The following is a 20,283-nucleotide window of genomic DNA, read 5'->3' as shown; positions in this document are numbered from 1 at the left end:
ATCACTCAGCCAGTCACCAGCTGCAGAAGTGCTGCACAGCTCCAGGGACTGCCTGCCTTTGGGTGTGATCTTGTTCCTCCCATTGGCTCTTTCTTCTTGGTTGTACTGCAGCAGCTCTTCACATCAGCAAGTTGTAGAACTTAAGACCACAAGCAAGGGTCACAGCATAAAGAAATGAGCAGGAATCATATCCCTTAAAATATCCCCCCCCCCCCCCAACACCAGCTCTGCCTTCTCCACAGGTATGCCTGAAGCTCATCTGAGTGTTCATGAACTCTGAGCAGGAAAATAAACCAAACCCCAACCAAACCAAAAGACCCAACAAAGTAAGCAAGAATCTAATCCCCAGGTGAATTCCCCCACCCATGTGCACACACCAGCGTGGTCAGACCTCACCTGCAGTGCTCTGCCCAGCTCTGGAGACCACAACACAAGAGGGACATGAATATGATGGAGTGGGTCCAGAGGAGGCCAGCAAGATGCTCAGAGGGCTGCAGCAGCTCTGCTGTGAAGACAGGCTGAGAGAGTTGGAGCTGCTCGACCTGGAGAAGGGAAAGATCTGGGCAGATCTTAGAGCTGCATTTCTGCATCTGAAGGGGACCTACAGGCAGGCTGGGGAGGGACTGTTCAGAAGGGCCTGTGGGGATAGGAGAAGGGCAGTGGTATGAAACTGGAGCAGGGCAGAGTTAGGTTGGACAGCAGGAGGAAGCTGTGCACAGTGAGAGGGGTGAAATCCTGGCACAGGCTGCCCAGGGCTGTGGCTGAGGCCCCATGGCTGGAGGCATTCAGGACCAGGATGGATGTGGCCCTGCAAAGCCTGCTCTAGTTGGAGGTGTCCCTGCTGAGTGCAGGGGGTTGCCCAAGATGCCTTTTGAGGGTCCCTCCCAACCCAGTGCAAGCTGTGAATCCTCCTGCCCAGCTGCCAGCAAGCAGCAGGGCAAGAGCAGCAGGGAATGGCTTCAGAAGTCAGAATCAGAAGCTGCTCTCCCACGCTGGACATCAGCTGGCAGGGGATGAAGGTCACAAATCACAGCTGTGATGCCCCTTCTGAGCCATCCTGGCACTTCAGAGCAAAAAGTGCCCTGCAGAACTTGCTGCACAGCCCTATGGCACCTCCTCTACCACGGAGCGAAGGACACTCAGCTGTCCCCAGGAGGGGCCTGCAGAGCCACAGAGATCATGGGATCATAGGATCAAGCAGGCTGGAAGAGAGCTCCAAGCTCAGTCAGCCCAATCTAGCACCCAGCCCTGCCCAACCAACCAGACCATGGCACTAAGTGCCCCAGCCAGGCTTGGCTGCAACACCTCCAGCCACGGCCACTCCACCACCTCCCTGGGCAGCCCATTCCAATGCCAACCACTCTCTGTGTGATCTGCAGTGCTGTGGCTGCCTGCCTGTCCTCTGTCTCCTGGGTTAGCTGAGTCACCCACCAAGCAGCCTTTATCAAGATTCAGCAGAGGGACCTGAATGAGGCCAAGCTGAGGCTGTTCAGCCTGGAGAAGTCTTGAGGGGAACCTTAGAGCTGCCTGCCAATGCCTGAAGGAAAGTACAGGAAGGATGCAGAAACTTTTCCTCTAGAGCCAGGCCAAGGGAGAATGGTTTGAAGCTGAGGCAGAGCAGAGTTAGACTGGAACTGAGGAAGAAGTTCCTCAGTGTGAGGCTGGTGAGACTCTGGAATAAGCTGCCCAGGGAGGCTGTGGCTGCCTCCTGCCTGGAGGTGTCCAAGGCCAGGTTGGATGAGGCTTTGAGCAGCTGAGTCTACTTGAGAGGTGTCCCTGCTCATGGCAGGGAGTTTGGAGTGGATGATCTCTGTGGTCTCTTCCAACCTGAGCCATTCTGTGACCTATTAACAGCTTTGTTCTTTCAGCATGTTAACTTTTATTTGACCATTTTATCATCTACCACCATTAAACCAGCCAAGATGAGTTTGTCCTACAGACTTACCACCTAAAACCTGCACACAAACTGCAGCATCATCACCAGCATGGCATTAATACAATTTACATCAACAGTATTGTATATAGCATTGAAAGAGTAAAATGATGTCAATAACAGTAGTGGTGTGACTCTACTGCATTCTAACCACAGAGTCAGTCAGGGTTGAAGGGAGCACAAGGAGCAGCCAGTGCCAACCCCCCTGCCATGCCCAGGGACACCCTACCCTAGAGCAGGCTGCACACAGCCTCAGCCAGCCTGGCCTCAAACACCTCCAGCCATGGGGCCTCAACCACCTCCCTGGGCAACCCATTCCAGCCTCTCACCACTCTCCTGCTCAACAACTTCCTCCTCACCTCCAGCCTCACTCTCCCCACCTCCACCTCTGCTCCATTCCCCCCACTCCTGACACTCCCTCACAGCCTCAAAAGTCCCTCCCCAGCATTTTGGTGCCCCCTTCAGGTGCTGGCAGGCCACAAGAAGGTCCCCTGGGAGCCTCCTCTGCTCCAGCCTGCACAGCCCCAACTCTTTCACTCTGTGCTCACAGCAGAGCTGCTGCAGCCTCTCAGCATCCTCCTGGCCCTGCTCTGGACACTCTCCAGCATCTCTACAGCCCTCTTGGCCCAGGGGCTCCAGAGCTGGATGCAGGACTCCAGGTGGGGTCTCAGCAGAGCAGAGCACAGCAGAGGGGCAGAGTCCCCTCCCTGGCCCTGCTGCCCACACTTCTGCTGCTGCAGCCCAGGCTCTGCTTGCTCTCTGGGCTGCAAGTGCACACTGCTGGCTCCTGCTGAGCTTCTCCTCCAGCAGCACCCCCAGGTCCCTCTCCTCAGGGCTGCTCTCCAGCCACTCATTGCCCAACCTGCATTGGTGCTTGGCCTTGCCCTGACCCAGCTGCAGGACCTTGCACTTGGTCTTGTTGAACCTCCTGATGCACAGAGTGAAAGGCAGGAACCTGAGCAGTAACTCAACACATTCATCATTCTGCTGCCAGAGATTTATTTGGTGCATTTTCCCTGCTGCACAGCATCCCTCTGCATGCAGATGGGCAGCAGGACATCCTCCCTTCAGCAGACACTGGAGAGAAGTCACCAAAAGAAGACATTTTCAGTGAGAAATCCTGAATGGACTCAGAAAAGCCCAGGAAGAAAGTGGCACAGAGCACATGTTGGAAGGGAAAGGGACACAGTAGTGTGCCAGAGCAGAGTAGGAAAGCAGCATGTCCCACAGCTGTGGCCCACATGCCTTGGTGGACTCCCAGGCTTTAGGAAACAACAGGAATCTTCTTTCTTGCTTCTTTATTACCTTGGCAACATCTCCTCCATGTCAGCAACGACACAGGAGACAACAGCCCAAACAGCAGCACAGAGGTTCATCTCCTTTGGGTCTTGAACTGTCATTGTGTCCCCTTCAGAGTGATGAAACCAGAAGTATTTACTGAGGTCATCGTACAAGCTGGCACCTGCAGAGGGAAATGGCAATAGCCCAGGAGAGGAACAGAATGAATCATAGAAGAAGAATGATTAGAATCACAGAATCAACCAGGTTGGAAGAGACCTCCAAGATCATCCAGTCCAACCTAGCACCCTGCCCTAGCCAATCAACCAGACCATGGCACTAAGTGCCTCAGCCAGGCTTGGCTGCAACACCTCCAGGGACGGTGCCTCCACCACCTCCTTGGGCAGCCAATTCCAATGCCAATCACTCTCTCTGCCAACAACTTCCTCCTAACATCCAGCCTAGACCTGCCCTGGCACAACTTGAGACTGTGTCCCCTTGTTCTATTGCTGGTTGCCTGGCAGAAGAGGCCACCCCCCACCTGGCTACAATGCCCCTTCAGGTAGTTGTAGACAGTAATAAGATCACCCCTGAGCCTCCTCTTCTCCAGGCTAAACAGGCCCAGCTCCCTCAGCCTCTCCTCATAGGGTTTGTGCTCCAGGCCCCTCACCAGCTTTGTTGCCCTTCTCTGGACACCTTCCAGCACCTCAACATCTCTCTTGAATTGAGGAGCCCAGAACTGGACACAGCACTCAAGGTGTGGCCTGAGCAGTGCTGAGCACAGGGGAAGAATAACCTCCCTTGTCCTGCTGGCCACACTGCTCCTGATGCAGGCCAGGATGCCATTGGCTTTCTTGGCCACCTGGGCACACTGCTGCCTCATCTTCAGCCTACTCTCTATCAGTACCCCCAGGTCCCTTTCCTCCTGGATGCTCTCAGCCACTCTGGCCCCAGCCTCTAGTGCTGCTTGGGGTTGTTGTGGCCAAAGTGCAGAACCCTGCCCTTGGCCTTGTTCAATCTCATCCCATTGGCCTCTGCCCACCCATCCAGCCTGGCCAGGTCCCTCTGCAGGGAATGTAAACTGGAATCCATTCCTGGGCTCTGCAGGACCAAACCCACATGCAGCTGGATGATGCTGCGTGTAACAGCTGCACCGAGTTGTGGCCCTTGCAGTTTGCAGGCATTAGGTTGACTGACTTGAGTGAGCATGGGGGGACAATCCCACTGGGAAAGAGCTGACCTTCCCCTGGGACACTGTTCTCCTCAGTGGCAGGAGGCAGTCACCTTCCTCTAAGGCTACCAGACTCACAGAATCACAGAATCATAGAATCAACCAGGTTGGAAGAGAGCTCCAAACTCATCCAGTCAAACCTAGCACCCAGCCCTATCCAGTCAACCAGACCATGGCACTAAGTGCCCCAGCCAGGCTTGGCTTGAACATCTCCAGGGACAGTGCCTCCACCACCTCCCTGGGCAGCCCATTCCAATGCCAATCACTCTCTCTGCCAATAACTTCCTCCTCACATCCAGCCTAGACCTGCCCTGGCACAGCTTGAGACTGTGTCCCCTTGTTCTGTTGCTGGTTGTCTGGGAGAAGAGGCCACCCCCCACCTGGCTACAGCCTCCCTGCAGGTAGTTGTAGACAGCAATGAGCTCTGCACTGAGCCTCCTCTTCTGCAGGCTGCACACCCCCAGCTCCCTCAACCTCTCCTCATAGGGTTTGTGTTCCAGTCCCTTCACCAGCTTTGTTGCCCTTCTCTGGACACACTCCAGATCACAGAACCAAGCAGGCTGGAAGAGAGCTCCAGGCTCAGCCAGCCCAACCTAGCACCCAGCCCTGCCCAACCAACCAGACCATGGCACTCAGGGCCCCAGCCAGGCTTGGCTTCAACACCTCCAGCCACAGCCACTCCACCACCTCCCTGGGCAGCCCATTCCAATGCCAATCACTCTCTCTGCCAGCAACTTCCTCCTCACATCCAGCCTAGACCTGCCCTGGCACAGCTTCAGGCTGTGTCCCCTTCTTCTGGTGCTGCTTGCCTGGCAGCAGAGCCCAACCCCACCTGGCTCCAGCCTCCCTGCAGGCTGCAGAAGTACCTGTGCTAATCCTGGGCTGTAACTTAGCCACGTTTAGTGTATCCAGAGGATGAATCTCCAGTGCCTGAAGCCAAACAAGGAAATAATGCACACTTCAGGTTGCCTCCTTCACACTGTAGCCTCATTTCATTAGCCACTGAAGCAGGCAGCTGAAAGCTTTCCCTCTGCCTTGTTTGATTCATGAATTTTAAAGGCTTTGAGAGCATGACTCAGGAGGGTGACACAGCAGGGCTCTTGCTGTTATTTATGAGCTCTGTACTGGAAACTATTTCAGTGGCTGTAGCCATGAAACCCGAGCAGCTTAGCCCTGTAATTTCATCAGCTGAGAATAAACGACAGGGGCAAGAAGTGCTGCCAGTGCCCCACTAAAAAACACCATCAGCATTCTCCAGTGCTCCTGCTTAATTGAAACGTGGCTAATGGAATCATTGGCTTGAAAGCCAGCTGGCAGCTATGGGCTAGCCCAGCAAAGAAGAGGTTAATGTGGGCTCTGAAACACAGGCAAGGCAATCCCTGAGTTTTCATTGCAGCAATAACTCTGCAGGCTGTGCTTAAGCCAGGCCAGCTCACAAAGCACCTGTGCAGCACCCAGCCCAACAGGCTCGGTTCTGCACACAGCCTGCAGCAGCAGGGCTGATGTGGGGTGGGGGAAGCCTTCCAGCCAGCCTGCCCCTGCCCAGCTCCTGCTGCAGCACCTGTACCCCCTACCACCGAGGGGTTGTGGCTGCCAGGCTTTAGAGAGGCTCAAAATGAAGACAGCAACAACAGGATAAGAGATTAGTTTCCTCTTCATACCTTTGATCTGTTCTCCTTTGGGCACTCCTATTCCTCAAAGGAAAGGTCATGGGTGAGGAGGTGAGGAGTAGCTTGAGAATGGTCTCAAGGAGAAGGACCTGGGGGTGTCAGTTGGTTGACAAACTCCCCAGGAGCCAGCAAGGGTTGTTGGCAGCCCAGCAGGCAGCTATGTGCTGGCTGCATCCAGAGCAAGGAGAGCAGCAGCTCAGGGAGGGGATTCTGCTGCTCTGCTCTGCTGAGACTGCACCTGCAGCACTGAACAACCTCATCCAACCTGGCCCTGAACACCCCCAGGCAGGATGCAGCCACAGCCTCCCTGGGCAGCCTGTTCCAGAGCCTCACCACCCTCACGCTGAAGAACTTCTTCCTCAGCTCCAGTCTAACCCTGCTCTGCAGGGAGCTGCAGACAGCAATGAGCTCTGCCCTGAGCCTCCTCTGCTGCAGGCTGCACACCCCCAGCTCCCTCAGCCTCTCCTCACAGGGCTCTGCTCCAGGCCCCTCCCCAGCCTTGCTGCCCTTCTCCAAACACCTTCCAGCACCTCAGCATCTCTCTGCAATGGAGGAGCCCAGAACTGGACACAGCACTCCAGGGGTGGCCTCTCACCTGCCTTCCTTTGGATGCCTGTAGTACTACTTCTCAAAGCAGTTATGTGTCCTAGACTCTACTCACCCTTCAGAGGAGCCTGAGGATACAACTAAACCTCAGAGCCCAACATAATCCATTTTAACTGGACAAGAAAGAGACAGGACCTTTGGCTCCTCTCAAAGGCATGCAACACAGCAAACAGCTCCATACACACAGGAGGTGCTTGGGAGCCCCTCCCTGCAGATATCCAAGGTGAGGCTGGACAGAGCTCTGCACAACCTGATCTGGTGGGGGGTGTCCTTGCTGAGTGCAGGGGGAGTTGGACTGGATGAGCTTTGGAGGTCCCTTCCAAGCCTGTGATTCTATGAACCAAGGCATGCACGACTGAAATCTTTCCAGGAGCCAAATTCTCAGCATCACAGCTTGCACTGGGTTGGAAGGGACATTCAGAGGGCATCTTGGGCAACCTCCCTGTGCTCAGCTCCTTGCTGCTCTTGGGCATGTTAAAGATTCCACAGTAAACTGGGAGCATGGAGAGGGGGAATGGCTTTCTGTGAGCAGGGACTGTGTCTCTGGGTAGCTGAGGAAGTCAAATACTGCCTCTGGATTGAATCCCAAGATATTCTGTGATTCTGATTGTGTGAAGCTCAGCCTAAGCCAGCAGCAGGTTCCTCAGAAGAGGTGAAATGCAGCTTTAGCAGCAAGGCAGCCACTGAAATCAGCATACACTGAGTGAAGAAGAGAAAACTGCCTCCTGACACAGCCTTGTGGCTTTTTCTCTTCAAGGTCAAGAAGCAGACAAGTGAGATTTGAAAGAAGGAACTCATTCCAGGTGAGGACAGTCAAACTGTTCCCAGGCTGCCAGCAAGGATCCACACTGTGCCTCCAGAAATGTCTCTGGCCTTGGAAAAAAACATGGTGCAGCAGAGAAGGCAATCATAATTACTTCAATAATTAGTCTTGTGCTGTGCATTAAGAGCCCAAGGCTTAAATGCAATTAGAGAAAGCAGCCAGGGTGCCTTTACAGCTCTCTGGTTTAGTGACTGCAGCAGCCAAACCTCCTCCTCTTCACAGAGTGCAAGAGCAATCACACTTCTTCTCCTCTCTCAGTGAGTTTCCAATGCACTGCACAGCACAAAGCAAAAGAATGGCTGGGGGGGGAAGCAGCAAAAGGCAAGGGCTGGCCCTGGGCACAGTGAGGACAGGCACTCAGTGCTCCCTGGGGCTTTCCCCACAGAAAGGATGCTCTGCACCTGAGCAGATCAGAGAGCAGCCCAAGCCAAGACTGGCAGAGGGCAGGGGAAGCCAAGACATAGAACCATAGAATGGTTTAGGTTGGAAGAGACCACAAAGCTCAGCCAGTTCCAACCTCCTGCCATAGGCAGGGACACCTCCCACTGGAACAGGTTGCTCAAGGCCTCATCCAGCCTGGTCCTGAACACCTCCAGGGAGGTCGTGGAGCACAGAAGCACCCAATGTGATCAAAGATCAAAGATCACACTGGGTGCTTCTGTGCCCCACGACCTCCCTGGGCAACCTGTGCCAGTGTCTCACCACCCTCACTGCAAACAACTCCTTCCTATCATCCACTTTACATCTCCCCTCTGCCACTTCAAACCCATTCCTCCTCCTCCTGGCATTCCCAGACCTTGTCAATAGTCCCTCCCCAGCCCTCCTGCAGCCCCCTGCAGATCCTGCAAGGCCACTCCAAGGGCTCCTCAAAGCCTTCTCCTCTCCAGCCTGCACAGCCCCAACTCTCTCAGCTTGGCCTCACAGCAGAGCTGCTGCAGCCCTCTCAGCATCTTGGTGGCCTCCTCTGCACTGCCTCCAACACTTCCCTCTGCTGCTTGTGCTGGGGGCTCCAGAACTGCCCCCAGGGCTGCAGGTGGGGTGTGAGGAGAGCAGAGCCAAGGGGCACAATCCCCTCCCTTGCCCTGTGCCCACACTGCTCTGGCTGCAGCCCAGCACAGGCTTGTGTCTGGGCTGCACTCCCACTGCAGGCTCCTGTGGAGCTTTGCATCAGCCCAGACCCCCAGGGGCTGTTCCTCAGGGCTGCTCTCAGCCATTCCCCACCCAGCCTGCAGCTGTGCTTGGCATTGCTCCCACCCAGGTGCAGGACCTTCCACTTGGCCTTGCTGAATGTCCTGAGGTTGGCCTGGGCACAGCTCTGCAGCCTGTGCAGCTCCCTCTGGATGGGTCCCTGCCCTCTAGCAAGTCACCTGTGCCACACAGCTTGGTGCCAGCTGCACACCTGCTGAGGCTGCACTGATTGCTCTGCCCATGGCACTGACAGAGATGTTCCACAGCACTGGTGCCAGCACTGACCCCTGAGGGAGCCACTTGGCACTGGTCTGCAGGTGGACACTGTGCCCTTGATCCCCACTCTCTGGGTGCCACCATCCAGCCAGTTCCTTACCCAGCAGTGCTGCACCCAGCCAGGCTGTGCTATCCCAGTCTGGTGACCAGGATGCCATGTGGGACAGAGTCCAATGCCTTACTCAGCTCCAGGTAGATGATGTCAGTTGCCCTTCCCTTGCCCACTGGTTAGGACCTTCCACTTGGCCTGGTTGAACCTCCTGACCAAGAGCAGACAGAGCAACGCTGTTTCCAGAGGCAGGGCAGCTGGCTCAGCAGCCAGGAGCTCTCCTGCCTGGGGAGTGATTGCAGGAGTGTTTCTCAGCACTCTCTTCACTCAGGTCCTGAGTCCACACAGTCCTTTCCCACCTGCTGTCTGATTAGAAAGTTGAGATCACTGCTTGGGCCAAGGGACAGCAAAATCAAACTGTCACTAGGTTGAGCGTGGAGTGACAAAGTGTTTAGAGGTACTAAGATAATGTTGTCAGCAACACTGCCCCATGGCTCAGAGCTGGCTTGGCACTATTAGATGGCTTTGCAGCTACTTGTCTGGCTGGAGGAGAGGAGCTGCATGGAAAGGAAGCAAGCAAATGACACTTTGAACTGTCTGATGATTCCCTCTTTCCCCCCCAAGCATCCTGAAATGAAAGACCTCAATGCAGAGCACCCAGAGGCTTTGCCAGCATCAAGTGCATATGCTTTTAACTGTGACTGCAGAGCAACATCTGCCCTAAGGTCTAGCCAGCAGGGTTTAGTGGACAAGAAAAGCACTCTTAGTAATTAAGATGTAAAGCAAGAGGCAGGCAGACTAATTAACTTTCCTCCACACTCCCCACCTAGCACATCCTGGGGATTTCAAATCAGCTGTGCATACTTTGGGATGTTTTCAAAAGCAAGATGTCTAAAATCTGCCCTTTAGTTTTAGCTCTTTCTTAGCTAGAAGGTAGAAGAGATAAATATGTTCCAGGCCAAGAAAAGATGCAGCTGCAGTGGAGCATTCTGAGTTCTTCAGCCTCTGCTTTCCACACTCCAGCACAGCAGGAACCCATGGTCTGGTTGGTTGGGCAGGGCTGGGTGCTAGGTTGGGCTGGATGAGCTTGGAGCTCTCTGCCAACCTGCTTGATCCTGTGATTCTAAGAGAGGGAGAACTGCCCTGTCAGACCTGAGCTCTTCATGCTGCCCTTGAGTTTTAGCTCTTTCTTAGCTGGAAGTTAGAAGAGATAAATATATTCCAGGCCAAGAAAAGATGCAGCTGCAGTGGAGCATTCTGAGTTCTTCAGGCTCTGGTTCACACATTCCAGCACAGCAAGACGCCATGGTCTGGTTGCTTGGCCAGGGCTGGGTGCTAGGTTGGGCTGGCTGAGCTTGGAGCTCTCTGCCAACCTGCTTGAGTCTATGACTCTAAGAGAGGGAGAGTTGCCCTGTCAGACTTGAGCTCTTCATGCTGCAAGCAGTTTCAAGCTGAAGAGTAATGGTGGCTGGGGAGCAGGTCCACAGTAGGGCCATAAAAATGATCAGCTCTGCTACAAGGACAGTCTGAGGAAGCTGAGGGTGTTCAGCCCAGAGAAGAGAAGGCTCCATGGGGACCTGATAGCAGCTTTCCAGTACCCAGAGTGGGCTACAAAGAGGACAGGGGGAGACTGTTTGCAAAGGCCTGCAGTGACAGGATGAGGGACAATAGCTTCAAACTAGAGCAGAGCAGATTTAGATTGGATGTGAGGAACAAGTTCTGCAACACTCTGTGCTGGGTTAGGAACTGGCTGGAGGGCTGGACCCAGAGAGTGGTGGTGAATGGTGCCACATCCAGCTGGCAGCTGTCACTAGTGGTGTCCCTCAGGGATCTGTGCTGGGCCCCATCCTCTTTAACATCTTCATAGATGATCTGGATGAGGGCATGGAGTCAGTCATCAGCAAGTGTGCAGATGACACCAAGCTGGGGGCAGATGTGGCTGGGTTGGAGGGCAGAAGGGCTCTGCAGCAGGACCTTGACCACCTGGACAGATGGGCAGAGTCCAAGGGGATGGTGTTCAATAGCTCCAAGTGCAGGGTGCTGCACTTTGGCCACAACAACCCCATGCAGAGATACAGGCTGGGGTCGGAGTGGCTGAGAGCAGCCAGACAGAGAGGGATCTGGGGGTGCTGATTGATACCCACCTGAACATGAGCCAGCAGTGTGCCCAGGTGGCTAAGAGAGCCAGTGGCATCCTGGCCTGCATCAGCAATGGTGTGGCCAGCAGGAGCAGGGAGGTCATTCTGCCCCTGTACTCTGCACTGCTTAGACCACACCTTGAGTGCTGTGTTCAGTTCTGGGCCCCCCAGTTTAGGAGGGACATTGAGATGCTTGAGCGTGTCCAGAGAAGGGCAACGAGGCTGGGGAGAGGCCTTGAGCACAGCCCTACGAGGAGAGGCTGAGGGAGCTGGGATTGGTTAGCCTGGAGAAGAGGAGGCTCAGGGCAGACCTTATTGCTGTCTACAACTACCTGAGGGGTGGTTGTGGCCAGGAGGAGGTTGCTCTCTTCTCTCAGGTGGCCAGCACCAGAACGAGAGGACACAGCCTCAGGCTGTGCCAGGGGAGATTTAGGCTGGAGGTGAGGAGAAAGTTCTTCCCTGAGAGAGTCATTGGACACTGGAATGGGCTGCCCGGGGAGGTGGTGGAGTCGCCGTCCCTGGAGCTGTTCAAGGCAGGACTGGACGTGGCACTTGGTGCCATGGTCTGGCCTTGAGCTCTGTGCTAAAGGGTTGGACTTGATGATCTGTGAGGTCTCTTCCAATCCTAATAATACTGTGTGACTGTGAGACTGTGACACTGTGTGATGATTGTGGTGCACAACACTGCAACAGGCTGCCCAGGGAGGTGGTTGGGGCTCCATCCATGGAGATATTCAAGGTCAGGCTGGACAAGGCTCTGGGCAACCTGCTCAAGTGGGGGATGTCCCTGCTGCCTGCAGAGAGGATTGGACTGGGTGAGCTTTGGAGGTCCCTTCCAACCTAGACCATTCTATGCTAATGTTGAAGGCAGGCAGTGGCACTGTGCAAACAGCTTAGGATCCTCCCCAGCTGTTTTGCACAGGGGAAAAAGTCACCTCCAGAGCAAAGCTATGCTCTGCCAGAGCTAGGGGTGTGAGCTGGGAGGGACAACCTATTTCTGCAGCTTTAGCAGTGCTTTTCTGGAGACTTCTTTTGGGGACACCTGTGGTGCACACACACAGGGCTTTAGTTCTGTTCTCCTCTGAAACAGAACCCAAAACACAGCTGCTGTGCTCCATTTCCAATCCATTCAGCTCATTCAGAGCCTCTGTAATTTGAAAGCAAAGAGCTGATGCAATGTCTGTCTGTGGGTTTGGTTAGGACTTTTAGAGCACCAAACAGAATACAGAGACAGCCAACCCTGTGCTGGGCTGCAGCAGGTGTGGGCAGCAGGGCAAGTGAGGGGATTGTGCCCCTTGGCTCTGCTCTCCTCACACCCCACCTGCAGCCCTGGGGGCAGCTCTGCAGCCCCCAGCACAAGCAGCACAGGGAAGTGTTGGAGGCAGTGCAGAGGAGGCCACCAAGATGCTGAGAGGGCTGCAGCAGCTCTGCTGTGAGGCCAGGCTGAGAGAGTTGGGGCTGTGCAGGCTGGAGAGGAGAAGGCTTGGAGGAGCCCTTGGAGTGGCCTTGCAGGATCTGCAGGGGGCTGCAGGAGGGCTGGGGAGGGACTATTGACAAGGTCTGGGAATGGCAGGAGGAGGAGGAATGGGTTTGAAGTGTCAGAGGGGAGATTGAAAGTGGATGTTAGGAAGAAGTTGTTTGCAGTGAGGGTGGTGAGACACTGGCACAGGCTGCCCAGGGAAGTTGTGGAGCAAAGAATCACCCAATGTGATCTTTGATCTTTGATCACATTGGGTGATTCTGTGCTCCACAACCTTCATGGAGATGTTTAAGGCCAGGTTGGATGAGGCCAACCTGGAGGTGTCCCTGCCCATGGCAGAGGGGTTGGAACTGGATGATCTCCAAGGTCCCCTACAACCGAAGCCATTCTACAAAGCCAGGATTCTGAAAAGACAAATCCCACAACCTACTGAACACTGGAGAGGAGAAAAATTCCAGAGCAATGCCATCAGAAACCACTGTCACTGCTGATGAAGTCCACCACATTCCCTCTTGGTGCTGCAGAAACAAAGCCATCAACAGGAGAGTTCAGACAGGATTGATGAAGTGGCCACAGTTGGCTGGTTCTTTAAATTGGCCTCAATTAGCAAAGCTCTTACAGAGGGTTCCAATGTTATTAGACACCATAAGGGCTCACTCTGGCAGCGAGAATGCTGCAGACAGAGCAGCAAGATCTGGCTCTGGGCTGATGCAAAGCTCCCCAGGAGCCTGCAGGGTGAGTGCAGCCCAGACACAACCCTGTGCTGGGCTGCAGCCAGAGCAGTGTGGGCACAGGGCAAGGGAGGGGATTGTGCCCCTTGGCTCTGCACTCCTCACACCCCACCTGCAGCCCTGGGGGCAGGTCTGGAGCCCCCAGCACAAGCAGCACAGGGAAGTGTTGGAGGCAGTGCAGAGGAGGCCACCAAGATGCTGAGACAATCATAGAATCAACCAGGTTGGAAGATACCTCTTAGATGATTCAGTCCAAAATCCCCCAGCCCTGTCCAGTCAACCAGAACTAAGGCACTAAGTGCCTCATCCAGTCTTTTCTTGAACACCTCCAGGGATGGTGCCTCCACCACCTCCCTGGGCAGCCCATTCCAATGCCAATCACTCTCTCTGGGAAGAAGAGGGCTGCAGCAGCTCTACTGTGAGGCCAGGCTGAGAGTTGAGGCTCTCCAGGCTGGAGAGAAGAAGGCTTGGAGGAGACCTTGGAGTGGCCTTCCAGGGTATCTGAAGTGGGCTACAGGAGGGCTGGGGAGGGACTGTTGACAAGGTCTTGTTAAGACAGGAGGAGGAGGAATGGGTTTGATATGGGAGAGAGGAGATTGAAACTGGAGCGGGTTGGGTTGGAAGGAACCTTCAAAAGACATCTAGGCCAACACCCCTGCAGCCAGCAGGGACATTCTGTACTGGAGGATGCCTCTTTTGCCAGGCAAGCAGCAACAGAAGAAGGGGACACAGCCTCAAGCTGTGCCAGGGCAGGCCTAGGCTGGATGTGAGGAGGAAGTTGCTGTCAGAGAGAGTGATTGGCATTGGAATGGGCTGCCCAGGGAGGTGGTGGAGTGGCTGTGGCTGGAGGTGTTGAAGCCAAGCCTGGCTGGGGCACTTAGTGCCATGGTCTGGTTGGTTGGGCAGGGCTGGGTGCTAGGTTGGGCTGGATGAGCTTGGAGTTCTCTTCCAGCCTGCCTGATTCTGTGATTCTGTGATTCTGGAGCAGGTTGCTCAGAGCCTTTTAAATCTCACACCTCAAGCCCATTGCTTCTCTGGCACACAGAAGAAGGAGGAAAAGCTCTGAGCTGCAAAGTCAAAACGTTACTGTGAAAGATGATGTGCTCTGCCCTGGGGAGTTCCCCCCTGCCTTGGTTTACTATTTATAACCCAGCAGGCTGGGATTAATTATTATAAATCCTTAAAGCTGCAAAGAAGCTTCGAGGTCTGTTATGCTCTGCACAACCCTCACCATTTGCAAACGCTGCCGCTCCATGCCCTGGTTCCCTTGCTCACCTTCTGGCATTGCTGCCTTTCCCCTACAGCAGTTCTGCTTCCTCCCTGGGAGAAAGGATTTCTTCCTCTTTGCAAACCACCAGCCCACCCAGCTCAGCAGGCTGCCCAGAGAGGTTGTGGAGTCTCCTTCTCTAGAGGCTTCTTCAAGCTCTGTATGGACGAGCTCCTGCGTGACCTGCACTAGATTCTAGGGTGTTAAGGGTTAACCTCTCCTGGGGAGTGGTCTGAACATGAGCCCAGCTCATCCTGACTCCTCCTGGGGATGGTCTGGAACGTCACTCCAGGGACCTTGAACTTGACCCCAGGGTGCAATGGTCAGCCCACTGCCACTTGCTGTTGCCTACTAAAGCAGAGGAACTTCTCCTCAGTTCAAGAGAGATGTTGAGGTGCTGGAAGGTGTTTGGAGAAGGGCAGCAAGGCTCGGGAGGGGCCTGGAGCAGAGCCCTGTGAGGAGAGGCTGAGGGAGCTGGGGGGGTGCAGCCTGCAGCAGAGGAGGCTCAGGGCAGAGCTCATTGCTGCCTGCAGCTGCCTGCAGGGAGGCTGTAGCCAGGTGGGGTTGGGCTCTGCTGCCAGGCAAGCAGCAGCAGAAGAAGGGGATACAGCCTCAAGCTGTGCCAGGGCAGGTCGAGGCTGGATGTGAGGAGGAAGTTGCTGGCAGAGAGAGTGATTGGCATTGGAATGGGCTGCCCAGGGAGGTGGTGGAGTGGCTGTGGCTGGAGGTGTTGAAGCCAAGCCTGGCTGGGGCACTTAGTGCCATGGTCTGGTTGCTTGGCCAGGGCTGAGCTTGGAGCTCTCTTCTAACCTCTTGACTCTATCACAGTTCTATCACAACTTCCTGTCTCTCTCTCTGCCTGGCTGGACAGCACCAACCCGTTCCAGCTGCTCCTGCTTCTGCCACGGGGCCAGCCAAGCACGTGGTAGAGCAACCTGCTCCTGAATCCAGCTCCATCCATTGCCACCCATCTGGCTGCAGACACATCTTGTATTTTGATTCCCTTCCCTATTCCTTTTTTGGAACTCCCCTTACCTTAAGTAGCTTTTACTGATTGTTCAGGTTTTCCTTTTCACTTCCACAGCAGTGGATGACTGTTTGGGTGCTCTCTACCCCTTTCTACCCTTCTACCTAACATCTTCTTGTATGGAGAGAAGGGAGAGGGGGAGGCATCCTATATATATTGTTGTTCTGTTAGGATTTGAGTGTCTGGAAAGTTTAAACCAGGACATAATGGTCCTGCTCTGGCAGGGAGGTTGGTCTGAAACTGTTGGAGGCAGTGCAGAGGAGGCCACCAAGATGCTTGAGAGGGCTGCAGCAGCTCTGCTGTGAGGCCAGGCTGAGAGAGTTGGGGCTGTGCAGGCTGGAGAGGAGAAGGCTTGGAGGAGCCCTTGGAGTGGCCTTGCAGGATCTGCAGGGGGCTGCAGGAGGTCTGGGGAGGGACTATTGAGAAGGTCTGGGAATGCCAGGAGGAGGAGGAATGGGTTTGAAGTGGCAGAGGGGAGATGGAAAGTGGATGTTAGGAAAGGATTCTGTGCAGTGAGGGTGGTGAGACACTGGCACAGGTTGCCCAGGGAAGCTGTGGAGCACAGAAGTACCCAGTGTGATCATATTGGGTGTTTCTGTGCTCCACAGCCTCCCTGGAGATGTTCAAGGCCGGGTTGGATGAAGCCTTGAGCGACCTGTTCTAGTGGGAGGTGTCCCTGCCTGTGGCAGTGGGTTGGAACTGGCTGAGCTTTGAGGTCCCTCCCAACCTAACTCATTCTCTGATTCTACCTCTAGAGGTCCCTTCCAAGCCCTACCATCCTGTGACCCATGCAGTGCAGGGCAGGGTCATGCTCACCAGGCACTCCATTTCTCATCCAGTAGTCAATGTCGGTTCCATCGGCACCATCATAGACAGCTGTAACGTTGATGGGCTGCAGCAGAGCCATGACCTCCTTCATGATGTCCTGAGCCTCAGCACTGCCAGTAAACCCCAGTCCAGATGGCCTGAAGGTGCCAGCATCAGACTCCATGACGATATCAAAGTTGGAGATGTTCTCCTGAGCACAAAAGGAAGGAAGAGATTGTTGGGTGGTTGCTGTCGACACTGGCAGCATGTGCTGGGTTCTGGAGGGTGAGCAGGGTGAGCACATCAACACAGAGCTGCCTCAGAGAGGTTAAGCATAGGTGAAGGGATCTGACCCTGCTGTGGGAAAAAGCTGAAAGAGTTCAAGTTCATGGAATCACAGAATCAAGCAGGCTGGAAGAGAGCTCCAAGCTCAGCCAGTCCAACCTAGCACCCAGCCCTGCCCAAGCAACCAGACCATGGCACTAAGTGCCCCAGCCAGGCTTGGCTTCAACACCTCCAGCCACGGCCACTCCACCACCTCCCTGGTGACAGAAATAATGCCATAAAATGGCCTAGCTCAGGAGCAATGTGGGCAGCAGGACAAGGGAGGTTCTTGTGCCCCTGTACTCAGCACTGCTCAGGACACCCCTTGAGTGCTGTGTCCAGTTCTGGGCTCCTCCGTTGCAGAGAGATGTTGAGGTGCTGGAAGGTGTCCAGAGAAGGGCAGCAAGGCTGGGGAGGGGCCTGGAGCAGAGCCCTGTGAGGAGAGGCTGAGGAGGCTGGGGGGGTGCAGCCTGCAGCAGAGGAGGCTCAGGGCAGAGCTGATTGCTGCCTGCAGCTGCCTGCAGGGAGGCTGTAGCCAGGTGGGGTTGGGCTCCACTGCCAGGCAGCCAGCAACAGAAGAAGGGGACACAGCCTGGAGCTGTGCCAGGGCAGGTCTAGGCTGGATGTGAGGAGGAAGTTGTTGGCAGAGAGAGTGATAGGCACTGGAATGGGCTGCCCAGGGAGGTGGTGGAGTGGATGTGGCTGGAGGTGTTGCAGCCAAGCCTGGCTGGGGCACTTAGTGCCATGGTCTGGTTGGTTGGGCAGGGCTGGGTGCTAGGCTGGGCTGGCTGAGCTTGGAGCTCTCTTCCAACCTGCCTGATTCTAGGATTCTAAGACCAAATTCAGATTAGGTGCTATGAATCAATTTGTGCACCATGGGGGTGGTGATGATCTTGGAGGTCTCTTCCAACCTGATTGATTCTGTTCTATTCTATTCTGAATGCAGGCAAATGAGTTAAGTTTTGGCACCATACTGAACCCACACTGCTGCTGCTGCTGCTCTCTGTTATTTCTCCAGTAACTTATCCACTTCCCAGCAGAGGCAACCTACAATGACAGATGAGGGAGGAGGACCTCAAATGAAATGGAAAGAAATAACAAACAGGCTACCAAAGGAAGAGTATTTGTACTTGTCCAGTGCTCCATTGTCTTCATTTCTTCTCTCTTGCCACATGTCCACTGACAGGAGGAGGTGATTTACACCATGAAGGCAATCCATGTCTGTCTGTGCTGAGTTACTGCCCTCATATTTCCACTTGCTTGTAGCTAGCTGAAGCCACAACCAGCCCAGCCATGGAGATGAGTCACAGAGACCATGCTTCATTTTACAAGGCACCTTTAAATGCCACTCCTGGTTACCTCGTGCTCATTAGCAGCAGCAGGCAACCTTTCTGCCAGGCACTCCTCAGTGCCAGAGATTCTGCTTCACAAAGAGGTGAAGATATTTTTCATGCTAAATATGGCCTGTACAATATTCATCTGCTCCCTGTTGTTGTTCTGAGTAATGCACTGTCCTGTGCCCAGAGTGATTCATAATTCTGCCAGATCAGGGAGAGGAGGGGGGAGGGGGGGGAAAGATGAGCAACAAACCACAGAAGGATGTCATTCCTGATGGAATTCTCTCTGTGGACTACAGACTGTTGGGAAGCTACACTGGGCTTTTCTATACGGAATCAGGAAGAGACCTCCAGGATCATCCAGCCCAACCTATCCCTAACCCTGCTAATTAACTAACCCAGGGCACTAAGTGCCTCCTCCAGCCTCCTCTTAAACACCTCCAGGGATGGGGACTCCACCACCTCCCCAGGCAGCCCATTCCAATGCCAATCACTCTTGCTGTGAAGAACTTCTTCCTAATGTGCAGCCTAAACCTGCCCTGGCACAATTTGATGTCCTCTTCTTATGCTGCTGGTTGCCTGGGAGAAGAGACCAGCCCCACCTGGCTACAGCTTCCCTTCAGGTAGTTCATAGAATCATATCCTAGAATCATAGATTCAAGCAGGTTGGGAGAGAGCTCCAAGCTCAGCCAGCCCAACCTAGCACCCAGCCCTGCCCAACCAACCACACCATGGCACTAAGTGCCCCAGCCAGCCTTGGCTTCAACACCTCCAGCCACAGCCACTCCACCACCTCCCTGGGCAGCCCATTCCAATGCCAATCACTCTCTCTGACAGCAACTTCCTCCTCACATCCAGCCTAGACCTGCCCTGGCACAGCTTCAGGCTGTGTCCCCTTCTTCTGTTGCTGGCTGCCTGTCAGCAGAGCCCAACCCCACCTGGCTCCAGCCTCTCTTCAGGGAGCTGCAGGCAGCAATGGGACAACAGGCAGCAGTCAGACTGTTTGTGTGCTCCTTGCAACAGCAGCATCCATCCTGTTAAATGTTCCAGATCCCTTAAAAATGATAACTGGAAAAGAGTATTGAAAATTTCACACCATTCAGAGACTGAGAGATCCACAGAATGCCAGGCTGGAAAGATCATCCAGTCCAACCTTTCAGTGTAAGGATACAGCTTCAATGAGCTGGCCCAGCACCCTGGAAAGCACAGCTTTGGGACTGTCTAATGTAATGAATCCACCACCTCCACCCTCCTTGGGAGTTTACTCTACTTTCATTAAGAGTTTTATGGTGGACATTGTGAAATGTGATGGGAAAAGGCAAGGGAACAGCAGTGTACAGGGCAGGGAAAGTTTATGTACACTGCCAGCACACACAGACCGTTTGAAAGTCATTCTCAGGCACTGAGCTGTGTCTGAAACTGGAACAGGTAGCCCAGGGAGGATGCCCACTCCTAAGAGGTATTCTAGGCCTTGTTGGATGTGAGGAAGAAGTTGTCTGCAGTGAGGGTGGTGAGACACTGGCACAGGTTGCCCAGGGAGGTTGTGGAGCACAGAAGCACCCAATGTGATCTTTGATCTTTGATCACGTTGGGTGCTTCTGTGCTCCACAACCTCCCTGGAGGTGTTCAGGACCAGGTTGGATAAGGCCTTGAAGAACCCTGGCTAGTGGAAGCTGTCCCTGCTCATGGCAGGGGGTTGGAACTGGATGATTTTGGAGGGCCCTTTCATCCCACAGTCTCAAGTTGTGCCAGGGGAGGTCCAGGATGGATGTTAAGAGGAGTGATAGCAGAGAGAGTGATTGGCACTGGAATGGGCTGCCCAGGGAGGTGGTGGAGTGGCTGTGGCTGGAGGTGTTGAAGCCAAGCCTGGCTGGGGCACTGAGTGCCATGCTCTGGTTGGTTGGGCAGGGCTGGGTGCTAGGTTGGGCTGGCTGAGCTTGGAGGCCTCTTCCAGCCTGGCTGACTCTGTTTCTCTGGCTCACCTTGTGCAGCTGATAGTACTGCTGGGCTCCTGTTCCTCCTTGCTCCTCTCCTGTCCACAGCACCACACGCAGCGTCCTCTTGGGGCGAAGGCCTAAAACACAGTCACAAATGTTGGTCTCACACTCAATTGCACAC

General features: G+C 54.5%; 1 protein-coding gene across 1 annotated transcript in view; it reads right to left on the bottom strand.

The window, feature by feature from the left end:
• Nucleotides 1-2,915: 2,915 nt before the first annotated feature.
• The window catches only part of CPQ (carboxypeptidase Q), a 78,281-nt gene continuing 60,913 nt past the window's right edge, over nt 2,916-20,283 (bottom strand). The window contains exons 5-7 of the mRNA XM_064153990.1: nt 20,148-20,239; nt 16,514-16,715; nt 2,916-3,395 (exon numbers count right to left, since the gene is read on the bottom strand). Coding sequence (XP_064010060.1) covers nt 3,235-3,395; nt 16,514-16,715; nt 20,148-20,239 — 455 coding nt within the window. The 3' untranslated portion in view covers nt 2,916-3,234. The remainder of the gene's footprint in view (nt 3,396-16,513; nt 16,716-20,147; nt 20,240-20,283) is intronic.

This window comes from Pogoniulus pusillus, chromosome 14 (assembly GCF_015220805.1).
Source record: "Pogoniulus pusillus isolate bPogPus1 chromosome 14, bPogPus1.pri, whole genome shotgun sequence".
Taxonomy (NCBI): Eukaryota; Metazoa; Chordata; class Aves; order Piciformes; family Lybiidae; genus Pogoniulus; species Pogoniulus pusillus.
The sequence above is the reverse complement of the archived record's forward strand: the minus strand, read 5'-3'. Positions and strand labels throughout refer to the sequence as shown.